This window comes from Triplophysa rosa, linkage group LG25 (genome assembly GCF_024868665.1).
Source record: "Triplophysa rosa linkage group LG25, Trosa_1v2, whole genome shotgun sequence".
Classification (NCBI taxonomy): domain Eukaryota; kingdom Metazoa; phylum Chordata; class Actinopteri; order Cypriniformes; family Nemacheilidae; genus Triplophysa; species Triplophysa rosa.
The window spans coordinates 3,437,118-3,450,044 of record NC_079914.1 but is presented as its reverse complement, the minus strand read 5'-3'; the positions used below and the strand labels follow the sequence as shown (position 1 = coordinate 3,450,044).

The following is a 12,927-nucleotide window of genomic DNA, read 5'->3' as shown; positions in this document are numbered from 1 at the left end:
CAAGTACATCCATTGTCTTTTTTAGTGGACAGTTTACATACTAAAATATCTGAACATTTTAGCAACTTAAGTAAAATGGACGCATTATCTAACATTTTGACTAATTCGATGCAAATGTCAGTTTTTAAAAAGTTTTTAAAGCAATTTTTTAAGCACAGTTATAAGTGAATTGTCACATCCATAACAGCCCGTTTTCCTCATAAATGGGCACATGGAATTTTTAATAAAATAAATATTTTATGTTATATAAAGAGCCATAGCTTCTGGTTTGCACATTAATTCCCAGAAATCCTACAAAGTATGTGGTCTCAAAAATGTGTGTCCTTTTTGATTTCTTCCTCTTTTTAAAATATAAAACTTGTGCTTTGACTGATATTTTTCTGATGTCTGTGCTCTATCATCAGGGGTTTAGTAAAATATAAACTGATAATTCAATATATTGGTAATAAATACACTCTTTGAGAATTTACATTTCAAGTTTTGACTGAAAAATGTCACATCCATAATGCTGGAATTGCCCTAATATGTAATATCTCTATTAGCTCATATTTGTGTTAAAGCGTGAACATTTTCAGATAATGTGTATCTGTTTTTGAGGAGGTACTACTTTTCTTAGTGGAAGAAGATACTCTGGTTATGTTTTAACATAGTTCCTGTGTTTAGGGTTTATGTAAAAGGACTTTATGGATATTTTCTAAAAGACATTCTTCTGTGGTTTGCCTTTTTCTTTTTATGTAAAACTTACCAGATAGCCTATACAAGGACGTGAGTTGAAAGATTGACATTCTATACCATCCTTATGATAGCATATATAGGGAGTGTTTTCCCGAACAGGGTTTAAACCTAGTCCGAGACTAACTTAAATGTTAGAGTTGTCTTAATCGAAAACAACTTGCACTGACATATCTTAAAATATATTTTTTATATAGTTTTGTCTCAAGATGCCCACCAGTAATGTTTTTTGTAAAGTATGTTTTTAAAAACGACTTGAATATCCTAATTTAACTAAGGCCTAGTCCTGTCTTAAACTAATCCGTGTCCGGGAAACAATGTTTGTGCATTGCAATGGGAGTCATGAGTGTACTTTTGAAACCGTGATAACCTTGTATTCTAGTAATTGCAGTACTGTACAATATCCCCACAGACTTCTTTAATGAATCTAAATTATTTCTGTGCTTACTGACAGCAAAACCCAGAATATTCCTTTCAGTCGACAATTATTCAACTCACCTGTCACCACCACCCACATCTTATCTTAACATGGTAACAGAGACAGGTACATTTATACCATGATAAGTTTCCTTCCATTACAAATATTGCTTTTAACTTTTGACTTATATGATTAAATCTACCTGTTCACCCTGAATACTTCTGGGAGTCATTCTTGAATTCAGCAGATGGGGTCCTCTAACGGTGGAGAAGTGTACTGCAGGGAAGGATGTAACTACAAAAAACAACGCGATTACTGTAGTAGCCTACTCAAAACACTCATTTAAGGGTTCATAACTTAAAATAGGAACTTAAAACAGGCAAAAAAGTCAAAAGCTGGCATCATAAAAACAACAGAATATAATATCAATAAATAAAAAATAAATTGTTATAACCAAACACAGACCGGAAGTCAACTTCGGGCCAGGCGTTGGTTATCGGTCTGGCTAGTGGCTAGTAATAGGCTATATTAATTCATTTTATATTTAATTTGTTAATATTAGTATTTTATTGTATATTCATTGTATTAAATTAAAACTACTCAGCAGTTATTGATTCATTGCGGATGTCTATCAGAAGTTACGTTTGGGCCACATAACGTTTGTTCATGTTGCCGCTGAAATCGTCTATATACAGTCTATAAAAACATCGTTTCGGTAGGCTAACTTGCTTTTGGCGCTAGATGGCGCCAGTTACCAATTCTACCGTATTTAGCTCAAGTTAAATACGGTAAGTTAAATTTGCACTTTTATATGCAAAAAATGAAATAACTAAATCTGGATTCCCGTTCTTAGATTTTTACAGTAAGTTTAATTCTAAATAAAGGGTTGGGATGCATGTGTATAAACACAATGAAGGAAATAATCGCCGTGTTGTGTTTTGATCTATGACGTAGCCCACAACCGCGAACATTTTTCCAGAGTTGTTAAACCACTACAATTTAAGAACTAGGAACAACTTTCTCCATACCAGTGACACTTGGATATAGATACAGACTCCGTGTTATTCATTTTTTTTACGTTTTTACCTTTGTGAATCTGACGGCTTCTCAGTTGAAGTGCTAATCAGATGGCACGGTATCTGGCTGCTGGTTGCACACTTCCCATGCTGTTATTATGAAAATACATCGCATTTTAACATTACATGGAATAGTGTTTGCGCACAAAATATAGCTACCAAGTAGCCAACGCGTGTTGGAAGCAGAAACTGGGACGAATGAGTGAAATGAGCGTTGTCATGACAACAGTGATTAATCCCAAATATCTGACAGGTGGTGAATGCCACAACTGACCAATTAAAATCAGGCATTCCAAGAGCCTTAGAATTATTGTTTTTTTTATTTTAAGTTTTAGCCTACTAAGAAAATAACTATTTAAACAAGTCACTTAAATTTTGGTTTTGCGTTTTTATTCTTTCTTTCAGTACCAGTTTTGACATGCTGCGTTCCGGACACCTTGGATTTAGGATATTTCGGATACTTCCCACCTCAAACCCGGAAGTAACGTCTCGATTTAGTAAAACAGCGCGGTTCCAAAAATGGTTTCCAAGATGAAACTTGAAGTGGAAAATATTCTAAATACGAGGCGTCTGTAATGCAGCAGCATCAACCCTAGACAATCATTTTACAAGCACTAAATGTATAATCTCATTTTAATTATTAAATAATTTGTTGAAGAATCTTGAAAACAGTTTTTGGAGCCTCTGATTTAATAAAGAGCAGAATTAAAGAGAATCTCCCTCAGATCCCTAAAGGCATGTTGAGGTGAGCTCATGTTGAGGTGAGCTGGTATAGTACGCTTTAAAGCCTTCATAGCAACAGACATTCCTGCAACTCTGTAATGATTAAGACAGCTTGGATTAGAGGACTTTGGTACAAAGGTTATCATGGTTAATTTGAAGCATTGTGGGTTGTTGAGGGCTGTTAAAAATAGCTGTGTACACTTGAGCCGGCTGACAAGAACTGTGTGGCAGTGCAAGGTCTGCAGTGCATGGTCAGCTTTTCTATTCTTTTATTTGGTACTGTAGCTTTCATCTTTATTTTGTATTTTGTCATATTTTTTCCTAGTATCCTGATGTCTTATTTTTTGCTTAGGCAAGCATCACTATCATACTAACGACATTGCAATACTACAAATGTGAAGGATAGCCTCAAATCATACAGCAAATTAAGGAGAGTGGGGCTGTTACTGTTTAACGCAATGGTTTTTGTTGGTCAGATAATAAAAAGTGTATATGGCACACTGATTTGCATTAAAGAAGAGACCTGTAACATATATCACAGAGACATGTAGGTGGATTATTTTGACTACAGCTGATAAGCATCAGCACCCTCGCAGCTATACGTGTGCGTCTGTTCTACTGGTTTGGCAATGAGAGCCATATATATTGGAATATTTTTAGACATGCGTGTCAAAAATGACAATTTACAAAACATTATTAGCCTGGTATGAAAAACTAAAGTCTATGAAAAATTCTTACTTTGCATTTTGTACAATGCAAATGCATAAACAGCCCAAAGAAACAAAACAAAAATAACTGAGTTAAACAAAAAAATGAAGAGGCAAAAACTTTAATGAAATAAATATAAACAATATCACTTGTCAACAACAAAACATTTGCATTAAATGAAAAACATAAAAGCTACTTTGTAAAACAAACGTGTGTAGAAAACTAAACAAATTGGTGTTTAACATACAAAAATACTATATCGAAATTAAAAACAGTATATATTACAATCAAACTTAAAGTTAAACAAATATATTACAATGAATATTAAAAATGATGCAAATACTATAATGCCCTTTAACATGTTGTCTGTTAAACTGAATTAATAAATCTAAGCATCTAATCCAGTTGTTGGTTAGCTCTTTACTTTCGACATTTAATAGCTCATTCGTCGGACAGCACGACTCAACATTTAGATGTCAAAATTCTGGCATCATCATTCTCATGCAATCTTCTCTTAAACAGTTCTTCAAACTCCTACATCACAGATATTATGGTCCATGATACACAGATACATAACGTGTCTTCTGCAGCCTCTGATCCTTCTTTGTGACTACACACACTTATCACAGCCACATTCTACGGTCTTCTCAATGTCTTGTGTAAATGACGTGCCGTCGTCACACTGGAAGCTGTAGCGTCTGCGGCGTACTCTGGTGCTGGTGCAGCACAGGCCTGTGTCTGCCCTGCAGCCGCCCCGACACTCCTGCCAGGACAGGGGCTGGGTGCTCCGACAATGGTTCTCACCACGGCGTACGCGATGAAAGTCCCTCACGGACTCACCCTTACAGGGAGCAACTGGAAACAAACATACATGAGTGAGTATTATTGTAATGCATATCTATCTTAAAGGAACAGTGCATTGTACATTTTGTTATCATTATTCACCCTCGTGACTTTATGTATGCTGTACTATTATAAAATGTCTACTTTTGTACATACAATAAAAACGAATCCCTCCGTCATGTGGAAATACATAAGGGTGATAAAATACATTTTATTTTGGGGTAAACAAACCCTTTAAAATAAATTTGTCATGGACATGAGTATAATATGTGAATGTGAGTTACCTATGTCACATAACTGTCCACTGTAGCCAGTGTCACAGATGCACTGCGCCTGTCCTGTCTGTGATACCTCACAGTAGCCATGTTGACAGTTTAGTGCTGTACAGGGACTGGGAGGGACGTCCGGTTGACTGCATAAGGAGCCGTGGAAACCCTCCGCACACTCACAGCGGTAGGATTGAACGTCTACTGGAACACACGTACCATGGACACACCTAACAGGAAATACAAGAAAAATGCGAAAAAGAACCAACATTTTGCATCATTGTATTATAGAGTTGTCAAAGTACCATTTTTTTGCTTAAGATTATATTTTCTCCCTATTTTGTATCAAATCTAAATAATGCCTACAGTAAATCTAGATTTTAGTGAATGAAATACTTTATAACAGAGAGTTACTTACATTGCATTTGATTATCTTTTTTCATCTTATTTTAATTTTCAAATTGATAGATGCAAACCGAAAGAAAAGATAACTCGTAACAAAAAACCCTGATGTTAACGCAACACTTGCATCAAAAACGAATGCACGTCCCAATGCTGCACACGCCCATGTTGAAAATAATAAATTCTAGTTGTTTTAGGTTTACTGTTACTGTGAATGGGGCTTTAATGCATCGAGTTGCGACCAGTTTTGGGGAAACTGTTACTAAAAAAGTAACTAATAATGTGTTTTGTTGCTTTTATACTTCTGAGTGGGTAGGCTATGGCTTGAGGCTGAAGTATAGTTCCCTTTTTACGCGTACGCGAGGGACAGCGTACAGTGCGCGTGACACAAATTTCATCATAAGAATAGTACGCGCACCATTGGAATTTTGTTACCTCGCGTACAAAGTACGTGCAGATCATGCATGCGCATTCCATTTCTTGCAGTAATTAGTTTACCACCAGGTGGCAACAGTGTCCAGCAAGTATCGATTCAAGGTAGTTGACGAAAACCTGACCCCTGTAGGCCCGGAGAGGTTTTGCAATATGTCGTAATGCGCATGCGTCGAAACCAGTGTGTACGCGTATGAGTCGAATGTAGTATACTTTGCAAGGCTGTGCATGGCAAGTCGATGGTGTCACAATTACGCCATAGATTGAACGCGTTTATATGCGAACGCCGTTTTTGACGGTGTTTTAAACAGTATTTTTAAAAACGCGCGAAAAGTCGTCCATAATGACGTATTTAACGGCGTTCTAAGGTTCTAACTAGGGCTGTCAACGTTAACGCGTTAACGCATGCGATTAATTTTTTCAAATTAACGCGTGAAAAATATTTAACGTAATTAACGCAGCATCCGTTTGTTTTGACATATTTGTCTAGCGTTACATTATGTAATCACGCTCGTATTCGTGTACAGGCTTTTAAACCACTTAAGCGCGATTTTAAACAGTTGCTTTGACGCGTTCAATGAAGATAGACAGCTTCTAAACTGTGGGACGCGGCAAAACGCAACGCGAGGTCCAGTCTGGTGTAAACAGTCATGGGCTGAAGGCTGCGTCGGTGAATCTCTGTCAGACAGCGCATCTGTGTTAAGTTCTCTTTCGTGCTTGAATGGATAAAACCATACAAGATTATGTCAGAAAGCCCGTTTTGTCGAACATTTTCTTAAGCAAGACTTCAAAGTGTAAAATAAAATCTTAAATGAAGGCAAAGAGTTGTGAAAATGGTTGTGCGGTGACGGTCAGATCTGCGTACTGAGACAGCTCTTAAAGGGGCCGCGTTCTTAAACGTGCTGCTGTGACTCCTGTCACTAATGTTAATCAAAGAACAAAATAAAAGAAGAAATCAATGTGATTTTGTAGCTTTAATGAGAATTCTTCTGCATTTAATTTATAATTTAGCATTAAAGACTGTAAAGTGTTTGAGAACCTCCTTCAATTTCTGTATATTTCATGATAGCTCTCAATTATATTGTTGAATGGCTATAATTAATGTTAAAATAATCAATTTAATAGAGACATCAGTTACAGTACTAATATCAAAATGTTTTCTTTCATTCATAAAATGACGCTGTTAAAGAAATATGTTGTTTCTACATCAATTTGAAGATTAAATGTGAAATTATTAAGATGTAAAAGTATATTTTAAAATATTATTGTTATGTGTGATTAATCGTGATTAATCACAGAAAATGTGTGATTAATCTGATTAATTTTTTTAATCGATTGACAGCACTAGTTCTAACGGCCGCCTTTTGCGCCGCTGTCTTGCCATATGACGGCGTAAAAAACGCCGTTTTGGTTGCACAGAGCGTGCGTTATTTACGGCGTTTTGTCTGTTGTATAATGAGCCCTTCCCGCTGGTTTCCGCAGCCAGTAAATTTGAACTGTTCTCACCCAATCACTGATGAACTGAGCCAGACCAGAACAATGTACCACTGATCATTTTACAGGATTTTATTATGTGCACAGTGTTACCTTTGCTAACATTAAACAAACCATTGCTTGCTTTCCGAAGAAGCGACTTCTTCTCTTTGGAAATGTAAAGTTACACAACGTGGTCAGCAATTGTATAAAGGCCAACCAATCCCATTGTAATGTATCCTGCTTATTACATATAGCGCGTATTGCCTACGTGAAAAGCAAAAAAGCAATCAGTTGAAATATTGTATTAGCTAATTTCCAACACCAGAAATCATTCCTGGTATAAGCGTACTGTAAACTGTATTCCCTTTAAGCAGAGGTTGAGGACTGTGAGTGGTAGGTATACCTATGTTCAAGGCCCGCTCGAACCATGTTGGTCTTGTTCTGTTTATCTGTATCGCTGGGTAGTTTTTAGATTTATATTTCAGTACTTAATGCGTGGTCAGTATGAAAAGAAAGTCTGGAATGAGAGGTCTTTTTATAAACCGTATCTGCACTTGATTTTTGCTGCTGAACTCACATCAGTGGACTTTCGTGCTATAAACAGGACGAACGAACAGTAATAGATTTTACATTTACGCATTTAACAGACACTTTTATCCAAAGTGACTTACAGGGGCCTTTTAGTCTATGCATGTCTTTTATCAGTAGCCCATGTGATTTTAGATTCCATACAGTATTACAAAAAATGATTGACACAATAATGTTGCGCAATGATTGTAATGTAACAAGCATGAACTTATTAACTAAAATATAACACAGCCCAAGTGAATGCCAAACGCCTTGCCATTTACCTCCGTGAAGAGACTGATGCTATCGTGCGTGGAACTGCAAAGAAACTTACAATAAACAGCCACGTTTCCTTTTGAAATGGAAAAAAATATTATTCAGCACATAGAAATAAGTGCGGGATTTGATTTTGTCCATCAGGAACTGATTGGATCGTTGCTGGATTTGAATCTTTTCAGCGGCACGTTGCTGGAGGGGAGGGGCAGAAACGAGTCTTTGATAGCCCCGCCCTCACTTCTGAAAGGAAGTGAAGTCATTTCGAGGGGGGGTTACGTTTGTGAAAGACAAAGATTATGAGGGCACATGAACAAAAAAATGAACTGCGCAGATGAGTAATTTATAAAAATACAATATTCCATAAAAAAAATAATATTATATTTTAAATTCATGGTGACTTAACTATTTTGTGCAAAACTATAAGCACAGCTAAACACATATATTCATGTTTGACAAAATAGGGATTTCAAAATAACGAGAATTTTCCATCGCATAAATGTAAACCTCTGGTCTGCCATCTCTTTGTCTGACTTCCTGCACTTCCTGTGTTTGTTCCTGCACATGCATGAGTTCTATGGTTTTAAAATGTTACACAAATTAATCCCATTGAAAAGTAACTTACATCATGTTTTTTAAGAAGTATTTCAACTTTTAATGTTTAAATTGTTAAAGTAATGCATTACTTGTCACTTCAGAAAAGTAATTTAATTACGTAACGTATGTTTCTTGTAATGCTCTACCCCAACATTGGTTGCGACTTGCTCACCCACCCTAAACAACTAAACCTCTGTGTATTTTTGTTTGTTGTTTTCAAGCGGCAGGCAGAATTACACATAATAACAAATATGGAATAAAACAGGTGCCGTGAACAGACAAGTACTCACTTGTTTTTCTGGCAAGGGTTGACAGTAGCTGTAAGAAGAACTTGATCACAGTGAGGTCCTCCCCAGCCCGGCTGACAGCGGCACACGGGCCCGACAGCGGTATCCGGCTGGCACAGTCCATGCACGCAGCGGAGCTCTTGACAGGGCTGGCACCCCGGCACCACCCCGGGCTTCATCTGAGTTCGAGTAAAATCCTGCAGTTCATTATTAATGTACAGATTCCGAATGCAGCCCTGAAAACTGGATCCGTTGACAGGCGGCCACGGGTTTAACGACAGCGACTGGGAGTTTTCAGGCATACCTGATGGGAAAACATAAATTAAAGGAGAAGTTTGGAAAAGGGCCAATCGGTGGTGTTGGGTGAATTCATCTTACCGCCTACATATAGCGGGGCGTCTTTAGTGAGAGGTTGGACGTGTCCCAAACTGTCTAGAGTCGTGGGAAGCCCTCCGTCAACTGACAGATTGACCATTCGGTCATAAGTAACCAACTCGACCGTATGAAACTCTCCGTCGTTCACTATTTCAGAGCTACGAAAATAGAAAATCAGGCGAGTTAGTGATTCTCACACATACATGGCTTTAGGTGAGCTTGACCTTTATTTGCCGCACCTGTAAATGGTACTGCCCGGCTGGTTTCCTGAATCATAGGTCACTTTGACATGGCCCTCATATAGTTCTACTGCAATATGGTCGTTGACTCCATTGTAGAGAAGGACGCCATTGTCCTCAGCCGTGGAGACCTGCAGTCAGATTTTACAGTATAGGGTTGGGTTGCATTCAGAAGAGAGGGAAACCTTTTCAATATCTGACAAACAGGCTGGGACGGAGAATGTTAATTTCTGAATAGTAAATAATATTTCTTGTAGCTTGAAACTGTGTTAAAAACACCAAGGTCATGGGTTTCATTCACAGGGAAGACAAATTAATTGATAACATGAATACCTTGAATACATTTTTGTTGCTTTGGATGAAAGTATCTGCTAAATGCATATAGCTGTAAATGAAATGAAACGTAAACAGTAAACATATTTCAGCAGGTATAATTTAAAACTGCTCTAATAATTTTTTTATGTAGAATTAAACCATAAATGTTAAATTAGACACATTTTTATTAATTGATCAATTTGAAATGTCACCTAAAGAAATTGGCGTATTATTTATATACAATTCATAATATTTCATAAACTGACTTTTATTTGTGGACCACGGTGGAAAATCTCAGGATACCAAAATGTGGATGTGAATTCACTGGGAACCGGCACAGCACAACATCAGTACGATATTTCAAACACGTTATGAAGGGATTCATAAAGATTATTTGATAAAAATATAGTTTTTTAAAAACTAAATGTGTACAGCGTGTGAACTTGAAATGCAAATGCATGTTTAAATATAAAAACATTACTACTCTTGACGAACATGACTAACTTATATAATAAAGTTATATTGTTTTTATTTTGTTTAATATATTAAAACATTAATTAAATTCCAGGTGTGTTTAAAGGAGAGAATATTTACATCTACGCACTGAGCAGATGCTTCTATCCAAAGCAACAGTGCCGTCAAGCTATACATTATTTCAGTGTTTCCTGCATGGGAATCGAACCCACACTGTAAGAAAATTCACCAATCCAGCTGCCTTAAATTTTTAAGTAAATCAAATTAGCTTTATGAGTCAATTGAACTTAGTTATATTGAACTGACTTAAAAATGGAATTTTAAAATACAACTAGTTCAATATAATTTAAGTTTGAATTGACTCCTAAAGTTAATTTGATTTAACTTAAAAATTTTATGAAGCTGTTTAACTTTATTTTTTTTAAGTAGGTTCTTTACAGTGCATGACAAATAGTTCTAACAACAACCGAGACAAAAATGAAAACAATTACTTACAAATCTTTTTCTTTAAATTGGCCTACATTTATATTTATATGTTTATCAGCTGTTTATATATACAGTATATATAATATGCTATATTTTATACAGGTATATCCAGCTACATATTATATTTGAATATATAATATATAAACAATGCATATGTGTGATTTCTTGTAATGTTATGTGTTTTGTACCTGCAGGGTGATGTTGGTCTGGGGCCAGTTTTTAAGATCACTGAGCAGCAGGTAAGAGTCTCTGTCGATGAAGTTGACACTGAGAAGCTTTTCACAGTGTGGCCCCCCAAACCCTGGCAGACACTGACACACTGCACCTCCCTCACTCTCCGCACAGGGGGCGCCGTTCTCACAGTGCAACAACTCACAGCCGGACGGCGAGAGAGACACTTCACATAATCGACCACTGCAAATAAATAAATAAAATCAAAATAATTAAATAGCACAGTTCTTTATTCAAACTGCTGCAAGAATTTGCAGGATTAGGCAAAAAATAGAGAAAACAACGACAATGCAGATACAATGCAAAGGGTTATTTAAATTAAATTAATTTTATTTTTTCATATTTGGGGTTTTTGATATTAATATTTGAAAATGATGATTATTATTATTTATTCTAATTACAACGTAATGGTTTGTATCGAGTTATTTATGTTTTCATTCCTGAAAAAGCCCTACATCAGCATATATTTCTAACACAGCCAAGGTCACAAAAATGAGTGTCACAGTTTTGATAATAAAGATATAATCATTAAAAATCATAAACATTTGTTAATGCATCAGCAAACATGAACTAACGTATGTCTGTATATGTATAATGTGTTTTAGATAATACAAATACAATTGTTTCTTGTTTATTCGTGGTAACAGATACAACTTTTGATTAAAAAAATATTAGAAATGTTGAAATTCTCATTAACTAAAAATGTATAAATGCTGTAGAAATATTTAAATTTTTTAGTTCATGTTAACAAATACAACCTTATTGTAAAGTGTTACTGTTTTTTTTTTTCATATCAAAAACTAAACTAAACTGGAAAAGTGTTTGCGACTGCAATACAGTAAACAAACATAAAAGCATTTTATATCAGAAGCAAGAATTGGTGTATGTTGTCTCACCTGTATCCCTGTGGACAAACGCAGGTATATCCTGCCAGATTATCTACACATCGTGCACCGTTCTGACAATAGTGTCCCTCACATTCATTATAATCTATACTGCAGTCATCTCCTACAAAACCAGGTGGACAGATGCATCTAAAAACAAACACACACAACATTGTGAACATTCACACCAAAGCCAAATTATTTATAGATCTTAACATGATCTCAAATTCATTGCAATACACAATGAAAAATATCTGAATATCATTTAATACAAGAAATCAGAAATGTTACAATAGTCTCCATTAAAATGATTTAAACACGTTTTACTGTATTATGATCAAAATTGTATTGTATTGAATTGTATTGACCAACAAGATTCAATCCTTTCCTTCACCCCTATTATATTTTTGAACTAACTTTAACATCAAATCCATGAATCCAAAGATATTTAAGCAGTGTAATACGTACTTGGGTCCTGTGACTGTTGGAATACAAGTAGATCCACGATGACAGGGATTTTGACCAGGATAACACAGATCTTCCTCATACTCTTCACATCTTTGGCCTGAAATGTACAATTACACTTCATTCAACAACTCTGACATCCGACCAAATCATTCTAAAATGGGGTGCTGTGATTTAGCCGTGCCGTCCCACATGCCCCGAGGCGACCCATAATCCATCACCATTGTAATTTGCTGTTATATTTACCTGAGAAGGGGCGAGGACAGACACAGGTGTAATTTCCCACTCCGTCCACGCAGATGGTGCCATTTTCACACTTGTTATCAACACAATCATCGACGTCCACCTCGCAGAACTGACCGTCATATCCCGGTGGACACGCACAGCTGGTGAGAGACATGAAGACATTCTCATCTGTGTTTTTTTTTCTGTGTAGCTGTGTGAATATAACAGCAAGACTTGATTTTTCACCTGAAGCCTTTTCTTTCCTGTTCGCTATGACAGCTGCCTCCATTTACACATGGATTGCATTCGCAGGCGTCGACAGGGACCTCGCAGTTTTTTCCCTGGACAGACACAAGCAGCAGAAATAACTAAGAACGAACACACATACTGAAGTAAAAGATGACATCACGGCTATATGGTTCAATACACTTTA

General features: G+C 36.4%; 1 protein-coding gene across 3 annotated transcripts in view; it reads right to left on the bottom strand.

Annotated features, from left to right (window-relative positions):
* Positions 1-3,731: 3,731 nt before the first annotated feature.
* The window catches only part of slit1b (slit homolog 1b (Drosophila)), a 43,399-nt gene continuing 34,203 nt past the window's right edge, over positions 3,732-12,927 (bottom strand). For 2 of the 3 annotated variants that reach the window (XM_057326280.1, XM_057326279.1), the window contains 10 exons: positions 12,741-12,835; positions 12,516-12,655; positions 12,273-12,369; positions 11,817-11,954; positions 10,878-11,103; positions 9,415-9,545; positions 9,179-9,333; positions 8,804-9,104; positions 4,785-4,996; positions 3,732-4,512 (listed from right to left, as the gene is read on the bottom strand). In XM_057326280.1, coding sequence (XP_057182263.1) covers positions 4,268-4,512; positions 4,785-4,996; positions 8,804-9,104; positions 9,179-9,333; positions 9,415-9,545; positions 10,878-11,103; positions 11,817-11,954; positions 12,273-12,369; positions 12,516-12,655; positions 12,741-12,835 — 1,740 coding nt within the window. In that variant the 3' untranslated portion in view covers positions 3,732-4,267. The remainder of the gene's footprint in view (positions 4,513-4,784; positions 4,997-8,803; positions 9,105-9,178; positions 9,334-9,414; positions 9,546-10,877; positions 11,104-11,816; positions 11,955-12,272; positions 12,370-12,515; positions 12,656-12,740; positions 12,836-12,927) is intronic. The other variant, XM_057326281.1, reaches the window with a different exon arrangement.